This window comes from Triturus cristatus, chromosome 3_1 (genome assembly GCF_964204655.1).
Source record: "Triturus cristatus chromosome 3_1, aTriCri1.1, whole genome shotgun sequence".
Classification (NCBI taxonomy): domain Eukaryota; kingdom Metazoa; phylum Chordata; class Amphibia; order Caudata; family Salamandridae; genus Triturus; species Triturus cristatus.
In genome coordinates, this window is record NC_140583.1 from 738,362,186 (window position 1) to 738,384,870 (window position 22,685).

General features: G+C 46.6%; 1 protein-coding gene across 1 annotated transcript in view; it reads left to right on the plus strand.

Annotated features, from left to right (window-relative positions):
• LOC146860897 (uncharacterized) overlaps positions 1–22,685 on the plus strand; it is a 1,545,865-nt gene that overhangs the window by 504,809 nt on the left and 1,018,371 nt on the right. Inside the window, exon 12 of the mRNA XM_085646178.1 lies at positions 764–904. Coding sequence (XP_085502304.1) covers positions 764–904 — 141 coding nt within the window. The remainder of the gene's footprint in view (positions 1–763; positions 905–22,685) is intronic.

Genomic DNA, 22,685 nt, shown 5'->3' on the forward strand with positions numbered 1-22,685 from the left:
TCTCTCATTCAAACAACGATTCGCTCCAATGTGTATAAAACAGTGGAGTTGAATGATAATCTCTGCAGCATTTCCTCCGGCTTTTACTACAGCCCCAACCACCTCTTAAAGTTTTTGGGGGCATATTATCAAGGGCAATATCACCGCTTTAGCGTCACTTTTTGCTGCTAAAGCGGCAATATTTTTATCGCCCTATTAGCAAGCTGTCGCTAACAGCTGTTAGCGACAGTTTACTGGCAATAGCATCCATTTTTTTTGCCACTTTGCATGTCAGCGATATTTATCGCTAATGACATGCAAAGTAGGCGTTCCTCACTATAAGTAAGGGGAAACAGTCGCAAAGACAAGTTCTCCCTATTATCAATGCCCGCCTTGAGTAAAAAGAAGTTGCTCTAACCGCGATTATCGCCGTAAGCTAACGTCTGCAAAAATCCAGACTTAGCTATACATATAATGGGAGGTGGATTCAATGGCTGAATCCACATCTCCCTATCATCAAGGTTTTCCCTATCGCTGCAGGAATATCGCTGGATTTTCAGCGATATTCCTGCATTTCGCCGCTATCGCTGGATTTTTTATCGCCTTGGAGATAAGCATTGCTAATAACGTGCTATCTCGACGATGAAGTCCAGTGATAGTCGGCGATAAAAAAATGCCGCTAACCTGGGTTAGCGATATTTATTGCTTCTTCTTGCTAATATGCCCCTTGGCAGGGGCCTACGTGTGCGCTCTTTTTAACACGACCTTTATGTCTCTCCTGCAGAAAACGTCACCATAACAAAACCCTCCACCTCGTTTGTGCAGGTCGCATTGACTGCCCTTGACGTGCACGTGCTGGTACAAATTCAACCCACCTTTCAGGTCTTTATCACCGTGACCTCATCGTTTAAGGGAAAAACCGCAGGTAAGTGATTTTGCTCTTATGTACGTGACCAAAGGAAGCACACGCAATGAAGTATTAAAATCAGTATCAGTGTTCAATTAAATTTGCAGAAAGGGGAAGGTAGAAAATGCTGTTTTTTAAGTGCTTACAACCAATTAGTGCACAACGTCATGCTTATTATTATTTAGCAGTTTTACGAAATTAATCCATTTGCTTTAGAAATCACAGACACTCCTTTAGAAAGAAACACATGAAGCAGATACTAACGAAAAACGATAAGCATGACCTGGAATCTGAGAAGTAACCTTTTGGTGACAAGAAGAGTTTGTGCCGTCAGCAAAACAAAAGTTTACAGTAAATATATAATAAAAGATATGCTTTTGAATTATGCACATAACAGCTATACTTCACAATCTCACTTCTCAAAAAACACTTGCGGCCTTATCTACAACAAAGTATCGCAGCTCGGTGCACCAAGCCATTTGGCTGCGCCGCGCTGCGTTACTTTGGAAGCAAAGGGATGTGTCATATCTACAATGATATAACGGATCCCTTTGCTCTACCCTGCGCAGGCGCATATTTGGCTGCCATCTGCGATGCAGGCATCCTTGCACCATGGTGCAAGGGTGCCTGCATTGCGGGGATGATTGCTTTTGTGCACAAAAAAATCAGAAAAAAAATCACAAGAGGTGATTTCCTCTTTCTATGTGTGCTGCAGAATGAAGCACGCATAGAAAGAGAAAAAAACTAGGAGAAACGAAAACATTTCTCCTCGTTGCACCTCCCTACACCTTCCCTGGGAGGTGTAGAATTCTGACGCATTCCCAGGTTTACGAAAGGTTGCAAATCTGGGAATGAAGCAGAACCCATGGGTGTTGATGGGAACACCCACGGTAACACCCATGGCATTCCCCTTTAATGCGAAGTGCTGCTTGAAAATTGGCCGTATTTACAAGGGCACGAAAAGCCATGCTGGGGCAGCAAAATGTGCCACTGGTGCCGCACAAAAAGTGACGTACATGTAGCGCAAGGGACTTGTAAATAAGCCCCTGGGTGTTTTGCTCTCTCATATAAAAGAGATAGTAAGGTTTAAAGATTAAGAATAAAAGCTGAATCTTTAGTGCAAAATTGACCACTCCAAAAAGCAGTTGTAATGTTTAGCGGAAATATATTAAAACCAGTTTAATGTAAGTCAGATTAAGAAAATGTTGTAGGTCAGAATGTGTAGAAACAACCAGAGACATTTTATCTATCCTATGGTGTGTAAAAAATAAGCAGGTTGCCATGTTTCCTTTCTGCTGATCAGTGATCAGTTATTATGTTTACATTTATTTTATTGATTTCAAAAACATGAATAATCATACATGTCCAGCAAAAGCTATGCATACCGTAATGTAACCCAACAATCGGATTATCTGGTTGGCCAGTAGAAAAACAACCAAGTACAAAGTAAAGGCACCCCTCTATCCACCTCCTTCCTCCCTTCCCCTCCTCCAAACTTCAAGCAAGTCAAACCAAGGCAGAAGTTTTCCGGAACTCCACTACAGGTAGTCTTCGAACAATAATGCTTAGGGAGGTGTGTGGCCATCCGGTTGTCTAAGAGTGGGTGGATCTGCAAACCGTAAGACCCTCAGGTATTTTAGGCAAGTGAGCTCAGTATACTCCGCAGTCAACAATGTGAGAAAAGGTTGCCACAGGTAACAGAAGGAGGCCCCCGGGCATGTCAACGAGAGTGAAATCTTTTCCATCCCCAGAATTCCCCAGAGTCTATGGAGCAACCCCAGGTAAGTCGGAATCTTCGGAGAATCCCAGTGGGAAAGGATCTGCTGTATGCCCGCTACTAGAGCTAGAGCCTTCTGTCAGCCTCTTCTCACTTTGAGTGGGAAGGTGAGTGAGTTATGGAGACCCAGAAGGATGTATGCCGGTAGGCGGGGAATCTCAGTTTCGAAGTGTAAGTCGATTTGCTTCCAGTAGCCCGTTAGGGAGGGTCAGTCCCACAAGAGGTGAGTTAAAGTGACAAGCGAGCCACATGCCCTCCAGCTTTAGGGGCGCAAAAGGGGCTCCCTTTGTGGAGTCGGGGAGGGGTTAGGTACCAATACGTAACAATTTTTGTGGAAGTTTCAATTGATGCTACATTGCGGGCAGAATGCCGGGCTCTACAATATACGGCAAGCCATTCCTTCTCTGACAACGGACGTCCCAACTCCCCCACCCATCGCAACTGACTAGGGGATTTCCCAGTTACGGGGATGTCCTGAATTAATTTATACAAGTCCGTCGTCAGGTGGGCGTCCGTGTGGCTTGTTAGGAGCCACCTCTCAAAAGGGGTAAGGTGTCGTTCCGCCCCCTCACGAAGCTCTGGATGCACCACCCAATGGCGATTCTGTATAAAGCAGAATCACTCCGATTCCGTAACGTATCGGTCTCTGCGGAAGTCAGAGAAAGACAGACGCCCCTTTTCGTCAAAGAAATGCCCTATGGAGCGCCGGCCCTCCTTGGTCCAGTATGTGAATCCAGTCAAGTCCAACCCTGGAGTGAAATCCGAATTATGCACTATAGGGGTAATTGGGGACGGGAAGGTTGTCAATCCCTGGGAAACTGCCACCCGGTCCCATGCCAACAAAATGGGATGAGTCACCTTGGAGAGGTATAGGTTCCGGGGCCTGGTAGAGCGAGTGAGAAAGGGAACACCCCACAATGGCTGTCTAGCCAAGGACCTGTCCATGAACAGCCAATTTTTCTCAGATTGTGGGCGGGACCATTCCACCAATGGACACAGCTGTACCGCCCACCAGTACGCCTGTAAGTTAGGGATGCCTAAACCCCCATTCAGAGGGTCCCTATAGCTCAATTCTCTACGCAGGTCGCTGGTCTCGCCATATGAAGCGCTCTATGTCCTTTTGAAGTGAGAGAATGACTCCCAACGGGGGTGCCAGTGGAAGCGTTTGGAACACATGGATGATCTTGGGGAGAATGGTCATTTTTATGACCGCCATGCGGCCCAGCCACAAAAGCGAGTAGGGTCTCCACTTCCAGAGGCAGTCCCGCACATGTTGCAAGATCAGAGTATAATTTGTCATTTTAGTCATCTGCAGATTAGCTGAAAGCTGCAAGCCTAAATGCGGAATCATACCCGCTGCCAATTGGATACTATAGGACTGATGCAGAAGGGCCAAGGTGTCCGGTGGAGAGATAAGTCAACAGCCTGTGACTTATGCATGTTGATTTTGAAACAAGGCGCCAGAGCGAACCGTTCAAATTCAGCCAGCAAAGCAGGGAGAGAGTCCCGGGGAGTCTCCAACGTTGCCACCACATCGTCGGCATACAGACAGATCTTATGCCTGTCTCTCTCAAATTGCACCCTCGTGATGAGGGGATCGTCCCTGACCTATTGGGCCTTAGGCTCTATATATAAGGCAAACAGAAGGGGTGACAGTGGGCACCCTTGTTGTGTTCCCCGCTGGATGGGAAAGTCTTCGAGAGTAGCCCATTCACCCGCACCAAGTCCGTAGGGGTAGAGTAGCCACTGACCACCCATGTATTGAAACACTGTGGGAAGCCAAAATGGGCTAGGGTCTCCGCAAGATAGGGCCAATGCACTCTATCGAACGCCTTCTCAGCGTCGACGGTGAGAAGCATCCGCTCGGCCAGCCAGCGTTTGGATCTATCTATAAGGTGGAGCAAGTGCTTTGTGTTATCAGAGACAAAGCAGGCTTGGTCTGGGTCTATGAGTCCGGGAAGATGAGAAGAGAGACGCTGAGCCAAGATCCTTGTAAAAAACATTTAGGTCAACATTCAGGAGGGAAATTGGGCGGTAAGAAGCACACTGCCATTCATCCTTGCCCGGTTTAGGAATCACTGAGATTAGCGCTTCCAGCATCGAGGGTGGGAGAGGGCTAGAGGTCCCAATGGAGTTATATACCCTCGTCAACAGCGGGCCAGAGTCTTGCAAAAGGTTTTAAAAAAGGCGGAAGAAAAGCCATCCGGGCCTGGGGATTTATGAGGCTTTAGTTTAGATATGGCTGATATGACCTCTTTCCCCCGTATAGGAGCTTTCAACTCCTGAGCCTGACTCGGGACTAACTTGGCTGTGGCCACCCGAGCAAGATATTGGGCTGGACCTCCAGGAGGTTCTGTGCCTCATATAGAGTCACATAAAAGTGCAGGAAGGTGTCATCTATCTCCTGATCTGTGGACCCTTCCTGGCCAGAGTGTCCTACGACCCCGGTGATATGTGAGGCCTGCCTATTGGCCAAAAGCCTCCCACATCTATCCCCTTCCAAGTAAAAAGCATGTCTAATCCGAAGCGCTGTGTGTTGTGCCCTATCAGTATCCAAGCCTGCTAGCTGCGCTCTTGCGGAATTGAGTTGCTTCCAAACCCTAGGATCCCCCATTCTCTGGTGGATACGCTCTAGCTCAATCACTGCTTTTGAAAGCTGCTTCCTTTTCTCCCTCCTGAGTTTATTATCCACTGCGGAAATCCCAATGAGCTCTCCTCTAACAACCACCTTTAAGGCATTTCACAGGGTCGCTACCGAGACGTCAGGGGTATCATTGATAGCTAAGTCATCTATGATAGTATTGGTGACCTGTTGGACCACAGAAGGGCGCTGCTGCATAGATTCTCTAAGGCGCCATAGGCGGCGAGGGAAATGGCTGTGAGGCAGAGTCAGCGACACCCGCCCCAACCGAGTGGTCAGATAGAGGGCAAGTGATGATCTCTATGTCGTGCGTCAATTGTGCGAGGGTGTCAGAGGTCAGGATATAGTCGATCCTGGCATACGATTTGTGGGAATGTGAGTAGAAGGTGTATTTCCTAGACTACGGATGATGTGTCCTCCAGATATCCGTGAGCCCAGATTCCGCCAGCAAGCCTCTCCCTTTGTTGGTGATAGCCCCGGACTGTCCCCATCGCTGGGAGGGTCTATCCATGTCATGATCAAGAACTAAGTTAAAGTCTCCCCCTATTAGTAGTGATTAGTAGTGATCTGTTAGGGAGGCTAGTCAGCTCCTGAACCGCCTCTCATATGAACCCCTCTTGCCCCTAATTAGGGACATAATCCGAGGCTACTGTAAAGGCATGATGGCCTAGTGTGAAGGAGTAGGCTAAAAGTCGACTCTTGTGTCCTATTTTGCTCTGGAACCCTGCAGCAACTAGTATCGCCACCCCTGTTGTTTTAGTTGATCATGAGGAGAATAACTGATGGGGAAGGCACTAGATCGCAATCTATGTGTGCCCTGTTAAAGGAGGTGGGTTTCCTGAAGGAGACAGATGTGAGCGGTGGAGTTTTCTAGGAAGGACAGAACAGCTAGCCTCGTAATAGGGTTGTTAAGGCCCTTGACGTTGAACGACAGGATTCTAACGCCGGCTTTCATTGCAGAAAGTTCTGAACAGCACCTGGAGTTCTGGGGCTCCCAGGGCGACCCCTCATCTGTTGCACACCACATCAGGACCTGCTAAACGGCTCGAGTGATCAACCTAACCGGTATCCTGAAAAAATGCCTAAATGTAGAAGGCGGAGGAGATGTACCGATTACCCCAAACAAGAAACAAACAAAACAAAACTGGAACTGGAAAAGTCCATAAGTGTCCTGAAGTGTGAACCACATGGTGTGGCGTGAGATGTACAGCAGGGGTCTCCCGCCACCCCTGCCTCCCCCCAGACACCAGCCCCAGAGACCCAAAAGGACCCCTTAATCAAGCTGCACCATAGAGACCAAAACCCTGTGTTCCTCAGTTTGCAGAGGCAGAGTCTTCAGCCAGGGATGCAATGACGGCGTGTCGTTCCTTGGCAATAGTCTCAAGGTCGAGGCGAAGGTGTCACGAGTGCCCCCCCACTCGCTGCCATTTGTCCATGCCATTGCGTGAGCTCCCTGCTTCCCCCGGCGGCGGGGCATTCTTCTCCTCATCTGGCAGCTTAAGTAGGAGCAGGGCCTCCTGCGGGGAAAGGATTTGACACAGCTTGCCCTCCTATTTGAAAATGATAAGGAATGGGTGACCCCAGGAGTATGAAATGCCTTTAGAGCTGAGGAATGCTGTGACGGGTTTAAATGCACGTCACTTCTGCAGGGTGGAGGCAGCCAAGTCCTGAAATAGGAGGGGCCTGGAAGGTTGGAAGTTGAGAGGATGTTTTACTCGTGCTGCCCCAGGATCCGTTCCTTGAGTTGGAAGTCGTGTACACAAGTTAATACGTCTGCCAGATCTCTTAGGCCCTTCGCGATGTGTGCAGTCCAATTTAATCTGTTGTTCCAGGGGCGCATCTAGAATATGACGGAAGAGACCCACCATGAAAGCTTCAATGTCCTGCCCCTCGAGGCCCTGAGGGACTGCTCCAATATGAAGATTGTTCCTGGCGGACCGGTTTTCCAGGTCCTCCGTGTGGGCCTGGAGATCTAGGTGCTGATCCTGAAGACGGAGGACCTCCTGCTGGAGCTGGTGGACCTCTTCATCTCTTGTTTGTGTTTGGGTCACCTGGGAATCCACTCTCTCACCGACTGAGTCTATATCTCTATGCTTCTCCCGAAGTTCAAGAGTAACCTCCTTCTTCATAGCGAGGAATTCCCCGGTCAGAGAAGTAAAGAGAGACTCAAGGAGACGCGAGTGACCGACCCGCTGGGGCCCCCCTGCTCGCCATCTGCCAAGTGTGCACCCGGCTGTGTGCCGCCTCCACACCTCCAGCATTGTCTTTAACAAGAAGGTCCTTAACGGACCGCTCCTTTGAGGTCTGGAGGCCGCCATGAGTAGAGAATCCCACTCCAGTTTCTGCAGTAAAGCAGTCGAAGCCCAGACAGGGCGGCCTAGAAAGCCTCTCCACAGCACCTAGGCTCAGCTATCAGCTCGAGGTAGGCCCAAGGGTGCCGGATGTTGCTCGCTATAAGGGGGGCCCCAGTGGCAACCCCCAGGCACTCCTGGTTGCTCTGGGACCAAAAAGCTAGAAGAGTAGAGCAACACGCGGGACCTCTGCAGCCCGATCCAGCTGCCGCTCAAGGCACAGCCTTCCACACGACAAAGCCACCGCTTCCAGACGCTGCCCCAGCGGATACTGGTCGTCTCAGGAAATGCCCTCCACTGCTATCTTGAATGCGGTAAAGTTCTCAGCAATTGGCAGCTCCCCAGGGGGATGTATACCGGGTTGCCCTCACCTCGTGGCCCCCTCGCTTGCATATGGCCGCCTCACGGGCAACTCACCTCGTCGCTCAGGCCAGCACTTACTTCATCACTGCCGGGGGGGCAAAACACCACCACGGGTTGTCTGATGAGCCCACGGCCCAGCCTACCCGCTTCCTCCAGCCGTTGAGTAGCTGTGTGTTGCTGCTTGTGCTCGCCTGCTGGATTTCAGGAGGGGGAGGCTCCAACCTCTCACGCTGCCGGGCTCACCCCCTGGCGTCAGGCCCACCGAGCGCACTGAGCACTCCCACCGGCAGCAAAAGATCCGGCAAGCGCACAAGCTCAGCACCACCAGCACCACGGCCCAGCGGCCCAGAACGTCCCCACACAGGCAGGCTCTGCACGGTCGCCGCTCCCCGCCAACCCAATGCTGAGGCGGGGGAGGGATCGATGTTGCAGCTGGGTGACCCCCACTACTCTCCGGGTCCGGGTGATCAAGTCCTGCGCTGCCGCTCCGGGAAGGGGCACCAATGCAGCCCTGGTTGCGGCAGGATGCGCCTGCCCTCTCGTGGTCCAGAGGCCTAGCAGTGCGAAACCGGCGAGCGTCACTTGCTCAGCCCTCGCCGGCGCGTCTGCTCACCATTCCGATGTCGGGGATCACAGATCAGGATCAGGGGAGATCGTAGCCCAGGCGAGAGGCCGGAGCGGCGAGCAGGCACGTCCTACTCGGTCACCATCTTGGCCATGCCCCCCCAGTGATCAGTTATTGACAGCTGAAGCTGTAATGATGTCCTGTGACTACCCTTTCACGTTGACTGCTGTCTCCACAGTACATATAGTGATGTCACCGCTTAACAGTTAGAACTCATTACATTTGAGCAGCAACACCATTCCCTTATTACAAGCAACTGGAGGCATTACAACTTGTCTATAACATATTTAATAAAGTACCCCCTGCCATACATTATAAGCATAGTGCAAGTCACCAAGTATTTGTGAAATTTGGAACTGTGTAAACTGGAATCAAGCATTTATTCTATTGATGAATATGAGATCCTGTGCATGTGGGAGATTTTTTATTGCAGTCAGGGCTGTTTTTAAATGATCTTGTGGTTTAATACTCAGTTATTGGTGCTGTGCAGAATGGTACTCTTTTGCATCAGGGCTCTTTTTACTTATGGGCATTTTTATTTTTATCTCTCTATGTATTTTCTTTTGATAATCAATTTTATTGATTTTGTAAAAAATGGTGATAAAACATAAAAGGAAACAGTACAGTATGATCAATAGCGCCAGCACTTGTGACATTTGGCTGTAAACCCATTTATGACAATGTACACATTTGCTTCTCCCTATTGTGCAGGACATACAGGGTGATATGTGGAAAGACAAGAAAGGTGATTAGTTCTGCAATCACAACCATTTACCCCATATCCTCTCTCTATGTATTTTTAATGTTTATTTATTGTGTTTGTAATTGGATTTATGGTGGTTTAAATAGTACCCTGTCTATATAAACAAACCATTTGAATGACTGCAAGTCACCAAGGGGTTCCATGCCCATACAGAGAAACAAGCCAAAGCTAGAGTTCCTTCATAAGGTTATGAAACTCTTAAAGAAAGATCATGTTTGCGAACATCTATTATAAAAATACAATCTATAGTGCATAATTAAACACATCAATAAAACTGTTAGATATTTGTTCTGAAAAGATATTTGAATTAGTTTAATATCAGTCAGATTTAAACAAAAAAGGGACAGTGGCCCAGAATGCAGAAATATTCTAAACTTTCTATAATTTCGAAAGAAGTGCAAAAATGTAACATGCTGCCATGAATATCTCCTTTCTGCTTGTCACTGTACAGCTAAAAACACAGAGCAGAGGAAGGAAAAACATGTTTTATTTTCATTCATTAAAATGATTCTTTAAATATGTTCCATGACCCGAACTGCCTTTTCTGTCTGCTACTGGCTCTGGCAGCAGGCATTGTGACGAAGGAACTCAACTGTAATAACTTATTACAGTTGACCGGCAACGTTATTTCTTTATAATAGTCGGCTTGGGTGCATCCCAAGTTGACTATTACAAAGAAATTCGAGATGGGTTTTTATACAGGGATTGCAGAATCCAGTGTATCGTATATCATTAACAAAGAGTTGGTGGACCTAAAAACAATGTTTCATTGATTAGGTACAATCATATATAATATATTTTGATGTTGTCCTTCCCCACAGCAGATCATGGGTATCATAATGCAATTCAGTGGTTGGATCGTGTTTAAAGAATAGATCACAGAATGTCCAGCAGGCCTCTTGCTGATTTCAGTCTTTTACATCTAAAAGCGAAGTCCTTCAGGGCTCCTCTTTGAGCCTCACCCTTTTTAATGTGTACGTTTCTTCATTGGCAAAAATAGCAAGGAAATGGGCTTTCGAGGTCTGTTCTTACGCTGATGATACCCAACTGACAATACCTCTGGAAGAGAAAGAAGATGAGACCCGAGGCATACTTTGAGAATGCCTCACCGAAGTAGCAGGCTGGATGGTACCTCACTGCTTAAAAATAAAAAAATGCAGATAAAACTGAAATCCTGCTTATCGGCGGAGCTCATCTGATTTGGGATTCACTGGGGGAAATGCCCACTCCCAGGAAATTAACTAAAAGTCTTGATGTCATTATTGATCAGGTGGCTCAGAGAGCTAATGCGTCCACTGCAGGGACCTGTCTTTGACCTCATGGTCACAGGTTCAAATCCTGGTGGGTCTACTAAGCCTTTCATCCATCTGAGGTTGATAAAATGAGTACCATTGAGTTGGGTAGCAAAAAACATCTGTTATTCAGCGCCAAGATGCCACCAGGTGAACGTGCTCTTCACAAATACACATTATGTTATTAAAGTCTTTCTATGCAAGATCATGTTAGGGCCGCATGTGGTAAATGCTTAGGCATTAGAAAGCTCCTGAGAAACTATGTAAATGGATAACAATAGTTTGGCAAAAGGCCATAGTCCAGGCTCTTATGAAAAACAATGCCTTATTTGTTGGCATGGCTGATTACTTATTCACAAGACTCCAGGTAATCCAAATGCTGTTGCTAAATTAATCTGTAATATGGACAGATTTAGCTCTGCAGTCTGCATCTGCTTGTTTTGCACCTCTACATTGGCTTCCTATGAGAAAAAGAGCAAGTTTAAAATTCTTATGCCATGCTCATAAGGCCCTGCATAATACTGGACCTTAGATCCTACAGGCTAGAATAGCGTTTTACAAGCCTACTTGTGACCCGATGTCCCGGAATTTAGCCCTGGCCAGGACCAAATGAGTAAGAAAAGGCAGGTCTGGCGGGCGATCATTCTTTTTAGCTGCTGTTTGATGGAATTCTTTACCCTTGTATATCTACATACTGATAACTATCTTTCATTTAGAAAGAAACTAAAAACCTGGCCTTTTTGGGATAACATTCTTTCCTTTGCTCTTACGGTATAAGATTCTCTCCGTGATGATTAGAATAGGCAGTTTACTAGCACCATGAAATTCCCAAGGGGATAAGTGTTGCAAATATGGTAAAATAAATAGTTAAATAAATGCAACTAGCGTGATAAATGCATAAAAACATGCTCCCAGCAAAACACACATTTAGGAATGGTAGAAACCAGTGAAATGTGGGAATCACTACACATGTGGAGAAGTGTGGCTCAATGGTTAGAGTGGCAGACCTCGATGCAGAGCACTGGTCCGGGACCAGGGTTCAATTCCCGACGCGGCAGGGTCTCGGGCTATAAATTCCGCGGACCTGATATTCTCGCATCAGTGCCTATTCTAATCATGGGTCCCACGCTGCAACTCTGGGCAATAGCTTGCTTAGTCTCCACAACGGCCCCAACAGCACTGGGATGCCTGGCTTCACCATGGGGGTGCCCAGGAGTGGACACTTCACACGGATAGCCAGGAAGGGTTCCTACAGCGGTATGAGTACAGCGCGGAGATACCCCCAGGGGTGATTCGGCGCTATATAAGCACATACACATTTACATTTACACATGATAAAAGCTGTTTCAGAATATGTTGGAACCTATCACTTGTCAGGAAAACGTTGATGGTGCTTCCTTATTGACAATAATCTAAATAGGTGCTTCAGAGGTATGTGGATTCAAACCATGCCTATCATTACATCTGATAACTGACCCTTGGTTTAAGATTTGGTAATCCAACTCATTGTTTTGATGTAGACGTTACTAAGTTTTTTAAAATGTTCTAAATTTGGGACACTGAGCAACATTTTAAAAGTTGAGATTACTGTCCCTGCAGATGCTGGAACAGACTGCGACCACAATGCACTTCTGCTGTACAGATGCTATGACACATTTGATCCACAAATAACTTTTGACTCCTCAGATGCGCACCGTTTGCGATCGCAAAAAGCTTTGATGCATGTGCCAGATACTTCCTTAATCTGTCATTGTGTACCCTTATTATCATCTTTTTATTAGCAGTCAGAAGCTTCCAAGTGATATGCTCATTTCCATACTCGTCATTTAAAGGAAGAGCCATGGACACTATCTCACAGGACAGGACAAGAAAATACCCACTCATCACAGTCACATATAGATAGCACTCCAAGAGATCAACAATGCATTCACCTCCACAAAACATTACAGATATTTTTTTTTATATGGAATGACTGTGAAATCACACTTGTTATGCCTTCGCCCAGCCCAGGAGTTAGGATCATGTGTCATATACAGAAGATGAGCTTTAACAGGGGCACCTGCTATGTTTATATGTGTAAGTGCTTACTGTTGAGGTTTAATTTTTGTGAAATGATGAGCATCAGGGCTAGAACGACCCTGGGTACCTCATGCCCTGGGGTAGAGCCACAACATAATGGGGAAAGGGAGCTGTAAGTCCCCCACCCCATGCCAATTTTGGCCATGATGACCCCATCCCATGGGGCCCAGCTGAAATGCAATGGGGAGGGGTCCATACAGCGCCCTCCTCAGGCTGATTTTGGCTTCAGGGACCCCATCCCTTGGGGCTCAGCCATGTTTCCCTGGGTGCCCTGGCCCAACCCAGGGCACTCACTGTGCAGGATGGGCACTGCAAGTGGATCCTCAAGGGCTCCACAGTCCCATATGGATTCCCACCTCCTGCGGGAGTCGGCATTGCTCTTGCTCAGAAGGAGCTGCTGGAAATGCAGCGCCCTTAATGTGAGAGCATTAGCTCAATCTCTGAGATGCAACCTTTGCTTTTAGCAAGAGGGAACACTTTGATAGCGCCCGCTTACTGGAAGCAGAGTATTTGCTTTTGCTTGGTGGGAAATGTCAGCTCCAGCTAAGCAAAAGCACACAGCCATGTCCTGGGGGTGGGCACCCCATGACATATCTGGAGCCGGTTCTGGGTGGCGGTGGTCCCCAGGGCCATTAATGGCCATGTGGCACCCCTTCTTTACAATGCATGTGCTGGTCCCAGGGAAGTGGTGGTCCTCGAGCCATATATGCCGCAGGAGGATGACACATGGCTCCCCTCCCACATATATTTTAAATGCTAGCCCCAGGGAGGTGGTGGCCCCTGGGTCATGGGTGGTCTGTGTGGCCCACTGCTAACTATTGGTGTTAAGCTCCTGGGAGGTGGTGGTCGCAGGGGCTCTAAAGGAGGGGGTCTGTATGGCCCCTCCAGGTTGTGGTCCACAGCACTCCCTCATGGTCCCCCTCCAATATTTAAAATTAAGCCACAGGGAGGTGGTAGTCCCCGAGCTCAAAAAGCCTCTGGATGGGTGTCCCTTGCGCCCCTTTTGCTTTCTCTAAAATGCCCACATGCCCCCGGGACTTGGCCCACCCAGGGGCTTCTTGAAAAACAAGCAAGGGAGACTGCACTTGTTTTAAAAAAAAATTTGCATGGATAACCACCTACAGGTGGCAGCGTACCCCCCTCCTTGGAAATGTGTGGCCTGAGTACCAACACCACCCCGGGGCAGGTCCTAAGACAATAAAAGGAGGGGAGCCATAGGGGCCCCCTTGCTGGAGCCATACATGGTCCTGGTGAACACCACACCCCAGGGCAGGCTCTTGCTATGTCCCAGGATGCCCACCCCCAAGATATAGCTGCTTGTTGTGGCTTGGAGGGAGCTTTTCCACTAACACCAAGCCACAGCAAATGCTTCACTTCCAGCAAGCAAGAGCAGAGAAATGAAGCTTTTTTTTAACACACAGGGAGCTGCATGTTTAGCAACTCTCTGCGTGTCAAAGTAATGGCGGCTCCTGCAGGAGACGGGGAGCCAGAAGGGACCAAGAGGCATTCAGAATCTCCCCAGGGTCCCCAATGGAGATGCCATGCCCGGGCGTTGGGGTCCCCGGGACCAAATTGGGCCAGGGACTGGGGCCTAATGGCCCCCTCCCCTTTCACATTAAATTAAAAAAAGAGGCAATGACCCGTGGATAGTGTTCCCATGGTTGAATTCGGCCCAGAAAAGGGGGTGGGCCATGCTGCAACCTCCTCTGTAAAATGTAAAAAAGGAAATGCCAGGCCCTGGCGGATGGGGCCCCAGGGCCAAAATTGGCCTGGGGAGAGGGGCTGCGCTGACCCCTCCCCTAAAATCTTATTTTTTTTTAAAGGCCGGGTCTGAGGGATGGGGCCCCCTGTGCCAAAATTGGCCCAGTGACTGGGGCCCTACTTCCCTTTCACAAATTATTATATGAGTGCCTCAACCAGGTAAATTATATTGGTATTCAGCCTGAAGGTACTTTACAGGGTATATTTTTTACCTGTCATATTAGTATTGCTATTTACTGTACACACTGGTTACGGCCTGCTTTGTGATTATATATAATGGGATTTGTATATATAATTAAATGATACTCGCCTAGGATATGTGTGGATGGGTGCGTATTCTAGATTTTTTGATTGGTTCTACTTAGCTTTACACACTTTTATTATCATAACATTTTTCTCCTCATTTCACAGGAGACCCCTTATTGTTACTTCATTATACGTATCGTATGAGACCGTTTGAATGGACCGACATACTCCTTAAGGCTTTTTTATATCCTCAACAGGTTATTATTTTACCAGTCATACTTTTTCTATTTTACTTCCTCTCTTTGCTATCGTAGGGCACGGACATTATTGAGGGACCCCTGTCTCATTTTCCTACTCACTCAGAACAGTCCCACTCACTATGTTTGGTTCATTTCCACACTATATATTCTGGTGTTGGAAAATTCCATTACCTGTATCCCTTGTTTTGATTACTGTTCTCCTTTTTTATGATAGACCTGTTGATCCTGTCTGACTACTATTGTCCACATATTATGAATGTGGTTATAACGTTTCTCTCTCCAGCTTTTCTTGTAATGCTTCACACGTTTCTTCCTTTTCCCACTACACTCTCTTGCTCCTGAGACTAACTATTTGGCATCATGGTTTTCTGAAATGGGATCACAACTATCTTCATTTCTTTGACTGTGTTGCACCTTGGTGGGTGACGGTCCTTCTCAAATGATGGGATACGTTTCATAACTTACAGCCCTGAAGAAGTCGAGGTGTGAATTACCGAACAACGAAACACGGGCTGGCTGTATCTAGTATAAAATACTAAAGGAAAATACGCTGATTACGTGGATTGGATTAACTGAATTCTTATGTAAAGAATTTGGATTGAACATTGGCTGTAGAAGAATTGGATATCGTGGGTATCGGACTAAATTCTCTGAATTAAAAGTGGACTACGATTACACTTGTGTTTACTACATTATCGACTTTGGACTTCTTTTTCTGTGCTTGGATTGGAATTCTGTTATTTGCTTCATTCCCTTCCTTGAAGGGTCAACTGTGGCTTCTATTGGTAACCGACCCTTCATTTCCTAATAGCACCATTAACATTTTGGTCTGTCTATATTCCCCCAATACACTGTGCAGAGCGTCCTAAGCTGTTCCTATTCCTGGTTACCAAGTGTGCATTTTCTAGATAATTTATTGCCAGCCTGCTGAGCTCTGGCCATTGGCGGGTTTTCCGATACCAATACATCAATGGGTTTTGATCCACATAAATTCCTTTTGGGTCATCCAGTTACTCCTGGAATATCCTGTGAATGGTTATTGGTGTTGCCACTTGGTTGACACATTTTGCCTTCTTCTCTGCACTGGACTTACACCCTGCCATCTGAGACCAAGTCATTGCAGAGGTTGTGGATGATTCTTGTGTTCCTGTTGTTGCCACCAGTGTTCTTGTTGCTGGTGTTGGCAGCTGTGAGACAACATAACTGCCCTCTCTGGAATTTGAAGGGAGCACTCCAGAACTGCAGAGTAGGAATTTAAGTTCCAGCCATTCCTCTTCCAGGTCTCCGGCTTGTTCAACAATCCACCTCTTGTATTTTGAAACATCCCTTTCAGAAAAAGGAATTAAAGTAGGGCAGAATTTCTTTGTACCGTGGATCAAGTGGTGTAGCAAAGATAAACTCTTTGGACAAGATGACATCATTTTTCAGTCTTGCATAACAAACCAAGGAAAAGATTGAGCTATCAACCAAGGCATGCGCTTCTAGGTAGTCTTACACACATGGAAGTGCAAACCTTCTTTAGCTGGTCCTTTAGCAGCTGCAACAACAGTATTGCTTGGCCCATCGCACTGTCCTCCTTGCTAACTTCCTGTGTGAAAACCTCAAATGGGAAAATAATCTGTGCCAGGCATTTGACAAGGCTTCATTTGTCCACATCCATATGCACAGCTTTCCCAACTGCATCCCCTCCTCTTTGAAAGACATAGCAATTGATCAGTCTGTACTGCTCAAACAGATGTTGCAACATGTAATAGGGTGAGTTGCAACATGTTAGCACTAACCCTGGGCGTTATACTACGCTTGGCAGTTTTCGAAGTAGGCGAAGCAGGCAGAGCTACGCACATGCCAGGGCGAAGCGTAGCTGCCTGCCACCCGCCTCCCGCCCTCCCTCCTTTTAAAATATTATCATGCCTGATAAAATAATGAAATGTAAAGACTTACCTGCAGCGCGGAGTCTCTGGTGCTCCCTCTTCCTCGTTTCCAAATTCTTGTGACAAATGCGCATGCGCGGACGCCCGCACATGCGCATTTCTCGCAAGAAATGCGCATGCGCGGACGTCCGCACATGCGCATTTGTCACAAGAAGTTGGAAACGAAGAAGAGGGAGCCCCGGAGACGCCGCGCTGCAGGTAAGTCTTTACATTTAATTATTTTATCATGCATGATATTATTTTAAAAGGAGGGTGGGTGGGAGGCGGGCGGCGCGTAGTAGGGCTACGCAGAGCACGCGAGTGTGTGTAGATTTGGGCACACTACGCGCTGCTCCACGTAGCCCCACTACGCCCACTACGCCCAGGCATAGTTAGCACCTCCTGTATCATAGCTTTAACTGGTGCTCTATTTGCATGCTGTATAATTCACAACTGGTTCTAGGCTTCAAAAGAATAGCTGAAATGAGTGCAGATTCCTTTGCAGGTGGTCAGTGTGTTGCTGACTATGGGCTTACCCACAGTGCTACAAGTGTAGCAGTCGGAAACCCACAACACAACTGCATCCGCCGTGGATCCAGGATCCCGCGGTGGTCATGCAGCAGTCAGGATCAACAATATGCTGGTGGTGCCACTGCAGCACCACCAGGCATATTATTAGTTGGTGTTCCACCTACTCTTTCATGGTGGTGATCCTGCCATGAAAAGGGTTGTGGACATTCAACTAAGGGGGCCTTAACAGGTCCCCCTCCTGCTCCAGGTCTTGGGGGTGATTGCAGGGGGACACATGTTGTATCCTCCTGGATTTCCACCCCTAGTTCCTGCATGGTGTGACATGTCTGCCACACTGTGCAGGAACATGCGGTCGGCACTCTCACAGCAGCAGTTTGCATGTTAGGCTCTCCCATAAGCCAAACAGACCACCACCATCAGACTGCCACTGTACCACCCGCCAGGCATGGATTACAACCCTAATCTAGCATCACAGGCTTGGTGGTCCGCTAGTGGACGGCATAGTGGTGGCACCAGTGGAGGACTGCCAAAGTCATATTAAGGCCCTTTGTCTTCTTTTTTGAGAAAGTCCTGTACAACCAGGTTGATGCAAAGCACTGGACACAGGACCCTGAAATAGCCACCGCCTGCCATGGCTTTGACTATGTTACTGCCATTGCACATGGCAACAAATCCAGTTTCGAGACCTCTGGGTTGCAGCCATTCAGACACCTTGCTGTTAAAGTTATCCAAGATTTTTGCAGCTGTATGTGATTTCTTTATGGCGAACATGGCTACTGTTGCCTGCCATCGAATGCTCTTAAAACTTTCTCCAGGACCAAGAGTAGATAGCCTTTGCTTTACCCCTGCAAAAGAGATCCAGTGTGCAGTGAAGCAAATGTAATCAGTTACCTGACAACTGGTCCTTATGTCTGTCGTTAGGTGGACAGTGTGAGCAATACTTTGCTCCAAAGCTTGTCCAACCAATTGCAGCACATTGTGATGCAGTGCTGGAACATCAACTCTGGCAAAATAGGTCTGACTTGAAAACTTAAATTTTGGCCATATGGCTGCCACAAATTCTAAGAATCCAACTCCTTCAAAAACAAAGGGAGGAGGTTGAGCGCTAAATCTTTACCTGCTTCCCATTGAACAAATGTGCCGTTGGGTGGTTGCGGTCGTGGGACCCTCCAGACTATGCATGCCTGTAATAGTGGCCTGGATATTCTTCTTTCCTGAAACCACTGGCACAGTCAACTTTTGTGAAGTAGGTGATGGTAGACTTAGTGTGCATCATGGTGGGGCAGTCACTGTATGCTGTGGTGTTTCCATATGACTCTGAGTCTGCTTGATCCATTGTGAAGTCGCTGAGGTGGGTGATTCTGCTGGTGCACTGCTAAGGACAGGGCTGATGTGCATGAGGATGTCACCCTGGTCTTTCAAACCACCTCCCACTATGATTGGACTTGTGACTGATGTTTCCCTGCTCCAACGTCAGACATTGATGGCAGCAGCTGCTGTCCACTTTGCTCTGTTTCCTGAAACAATGAGGTTCTACTTTGCGAAAGGAACAAATCAAATTCAGTGTCACTGTTTTAGGCGTCACCATGATTGCAGTGGCTGCCTTACTGACATGGTCTTAGACTTAGTTTGGGGTGGTGCAGTTGATGCAGCAGTGCTGCTCCCAGGTTCCTCCCAGAGGCTGGTCTAGCAGGCACATGGCTCCCGAAAAAGGTTGTGGTCAGCACACCACTGGTGGAAAGCTGCTTCTTCTCATGAACAACATTTTCTTGGGAGCAACTTTCTTTGGGGCCATCTTAAAGCTCTCAGTTGGCAGTGTCAACAAGCTGCAGCAGCAGAAGAAATTGGTGGATAGATGTTACTGTACAGGCCTTCTGTTTGGCAGTACTCCACATGATGTTGCTTCTTCTCTTGTGCACCTAGTAGCAACCAAGCAAGAAAAATATTTAGCGGGTGGTATTGTTGCAATTTTAATTTGTACAGACAAAGGCAATGTTAGTGTGGTTAGTTACTTAGGTAATAATAAATCAACTACTTTAAAAACAAACCGCACCACAAACCATAAAACTTAATTTCCAGTGAGGATAGCACAACATACCGATTTAGCTCTTAGGAGACACCTGTGGCACTCAGGAAAGTGCATATGTAAATGAAATATTAATCTTTTTTGAAAAAGTTAGGGTCTGCCTATGGCAGACAATGTGGTCCAGGGGGAAATGGAATAACATTTAAAAAATTAATAATACTGATGTGTCTGTAGTGCACCGCAGCCAGGGCATCCAGGAGTAAAGGGAATTATACCCCAATAAACAGAATTCTGTTGCACGGCTGTGTGCTATGGTGAATGGATGGATTGATGGATCGATGGATCGAAGCAAAATGCAAAAAAGAATGTAAATAGGTAAATTTAAAAAAATGAAAAAAACCTAAAATGAACCATACAAAAATCAAATAAAACTGTTAAAATAATGAAAACTAACATAAAAAAGTGAATAAAAAATCTAATAATAAAATGAATACAAAAAAAGGACAACAATTTCTGATGCTTTTAGGATGAGAAGACACATATTGTGAGGCAAGGTGGTGCAAAAAATAAAAATTCGTAAAAATGCATATAATATATAAGCACTGTTCATCCAAATAATATTCTTTATATATGCTGCAAAGATCCTCAAGCATATCATTAAACTGATATCACATCCATCCATGCAAGCCTATGGCAAAGGCACCCTGGCTGGATCACAAAATGACTGCCAGGCACATGGTCAAACAGCAATAGCAAGCCTGGAGGCATGGGGAACAAAGAATACATGCAATCCTATGGTAAGAACACACAGGCTGGATGCACAAAATGCCCACCAGCCACATGGTCAAACAACAACAGTGATCAAGGAGGCATGGGGAACAAAGAACACATGCATTCCTATGGCAAGAACACACTTGCTAGATGCACAAAATAGGTGCCAGCTACATGGTCAAACAGCAACAGCAAGCAGAGAGGCATAGGGAACAAAGAACACATGCAAGCCTATGGCAAAGGCACACTGGCTGGATGCATAAAATAGCTGACACCTACACGATAAAGCAACAACATCATGCAAGGAGGCATGGGGATCAAAGAACACATGCAGACCTATGGCAAAAACACACTGGCTGGATTAAAAAATGGCCACCAGTCAAATGGTAAAACAGCAACAGTGAGCAAGGAAGCATGGGGAACAAAGAATACATGCACGCCTATGGCAAAAACACACTAGCTGAATGCAAAAAACAGCTGCCAGCCACACGGTCAAACAACAACAGTAAGCAAAAGAACAAATGAAAGCCTTTGGCAAAAACCCACAGGCTGAATGCATAAAATGACTCCAGCTATGGTCAAACAACATCAGCGAGCAAGGAGGCATAGGGAACAAAGAGAATATATTCCGGCCTATGGACACAGATGCCACAAAACTATCATTAATTCAGCTAAGCCAAAAATGAAAATTAACAGAGCTAAACAAATATTACAACAACACACATCCCCCCATGGCATCAAATATTACCCCACATATACACTTTTTGTAACAAATAAAGTCGAATACAAAAATACCCTTTTTTAAATTTAATTCAATGCAGTCCCAGCCCTAAATGATGTTTTAAAACAACAAATACCACAGAAACCGTTGATTCATGCATCCATGACTAGTACTGACCTGGGGCTAAGGACTGAATGGCCAATTGGCAGACTAGGCCCCATACTAAAATAAATAAAGATTTCAAATTTAACAAACATAGAAAAAAATACTAAACTGTGCAGCATTGTTCTTTTACAAAAGAAGAAAAATTAAGCGCAAGAATATAGCTAGGCCCCTACTGAAAGGGCAAGCCACCTACCACAATAAATTTGAACAATCCAAAAAAAGTACATATAATTACTGGTGCATGCCCTCTATCAAACAAAAAACAACCTTATACAATAGTTTTTGAACGAACTTGTGAAATCTCAAATACAAAGTCTTTACATCCAATGTTATATATGCAGCAGACAAAGATAGTGATCCATCCAGCTCAAAATCCAAATGAAAAGTGACCAGGAGATGGACAAAGCAGTGGGAGGAGCCTGTTGGGCAGGAACAAGAAGTTGGAGTCTCTGGGGCACTTCCTTCCAGTTGAAAAAAAAGTTTAAAGAAACGCTTCTTGCACTAAAAAACAACAATTTGAATGGTCAGTTGGAGAAGAAAATCCTCTTGAAAACCTGTTTCTAAGTAGATTTAGCTGCTTATTGAGCACAAAAGCTATTCCAGGTGTGTTCGCAATCGTGAGCGGCACTGTATTGGTGCCATCGTGGCCAGAAGCTGTGTGAGCAGGCGTGAAATCTCATGCGCACCCGCTAGCACCATGAAAATATCGAGGTGCTTGCGAGCAAGCACCAGAAACAAATCATGAGCACACAAACGGAAACAGAAACTCTGAAAGTGGAATACTAGAACTCCTCTGTACTCCGCAGTACTCCGCGTAGAGCGAAGTGCACAATTTCTGAAAACTCTGCGAGTAGAGTGGAAGTTTCCCTCCGGGCCTACTCGAAATTTCCTGCAAGACAAGATTGGTAGCTGCAACCAGGCACAGTGCACCAAAGCAGGATACCTTAGCTGTGAGCTTTCTATCAGTTGGCAAGAGGCCCAGGAGGGACAAACCAGAGTGTCTTGCTCACTGAGGCAAGGCCTTCTTTCGACCCAGTCCTCCTGAGGTTGAAAAATGTATAATTCTTAACTTTTTCTACTTTCTGGAGCACCTCCACTTGGTCACTCCTAAGTGCTGCTAAGGCTCTGGGACAGCAGTTAGAGACTTCGACTCGCTCCAGCATATCTCACCAGTACATTTTAGTTAGGGTCCTTATGCCACTGGTCTACTGGACACTTCCGGAAAAAGACCTCTTTTTTGGGCCCTTTGATGCCACACTGGAGGTCAGCCAACAGACCATTGGAGTACACTTCTCAGTCCTGGGTACTAGCAAGAACATGCCCAAATCTTCCGGTCTCCGTATTGGTTACATACAGCAAGCTTCTTCCTTTCAACCACAGGTCCATAGATGCTCTGAGGAGGTGTGATAAGGTGCTACTTTTGTACAGTGCAGTAGGCAGGGGATGACTCCTGGACACTCCCCAACTAATGAGTAAAACGTTTCCAAGGGCAAACCTTGCCCCTTTTACAATGCATT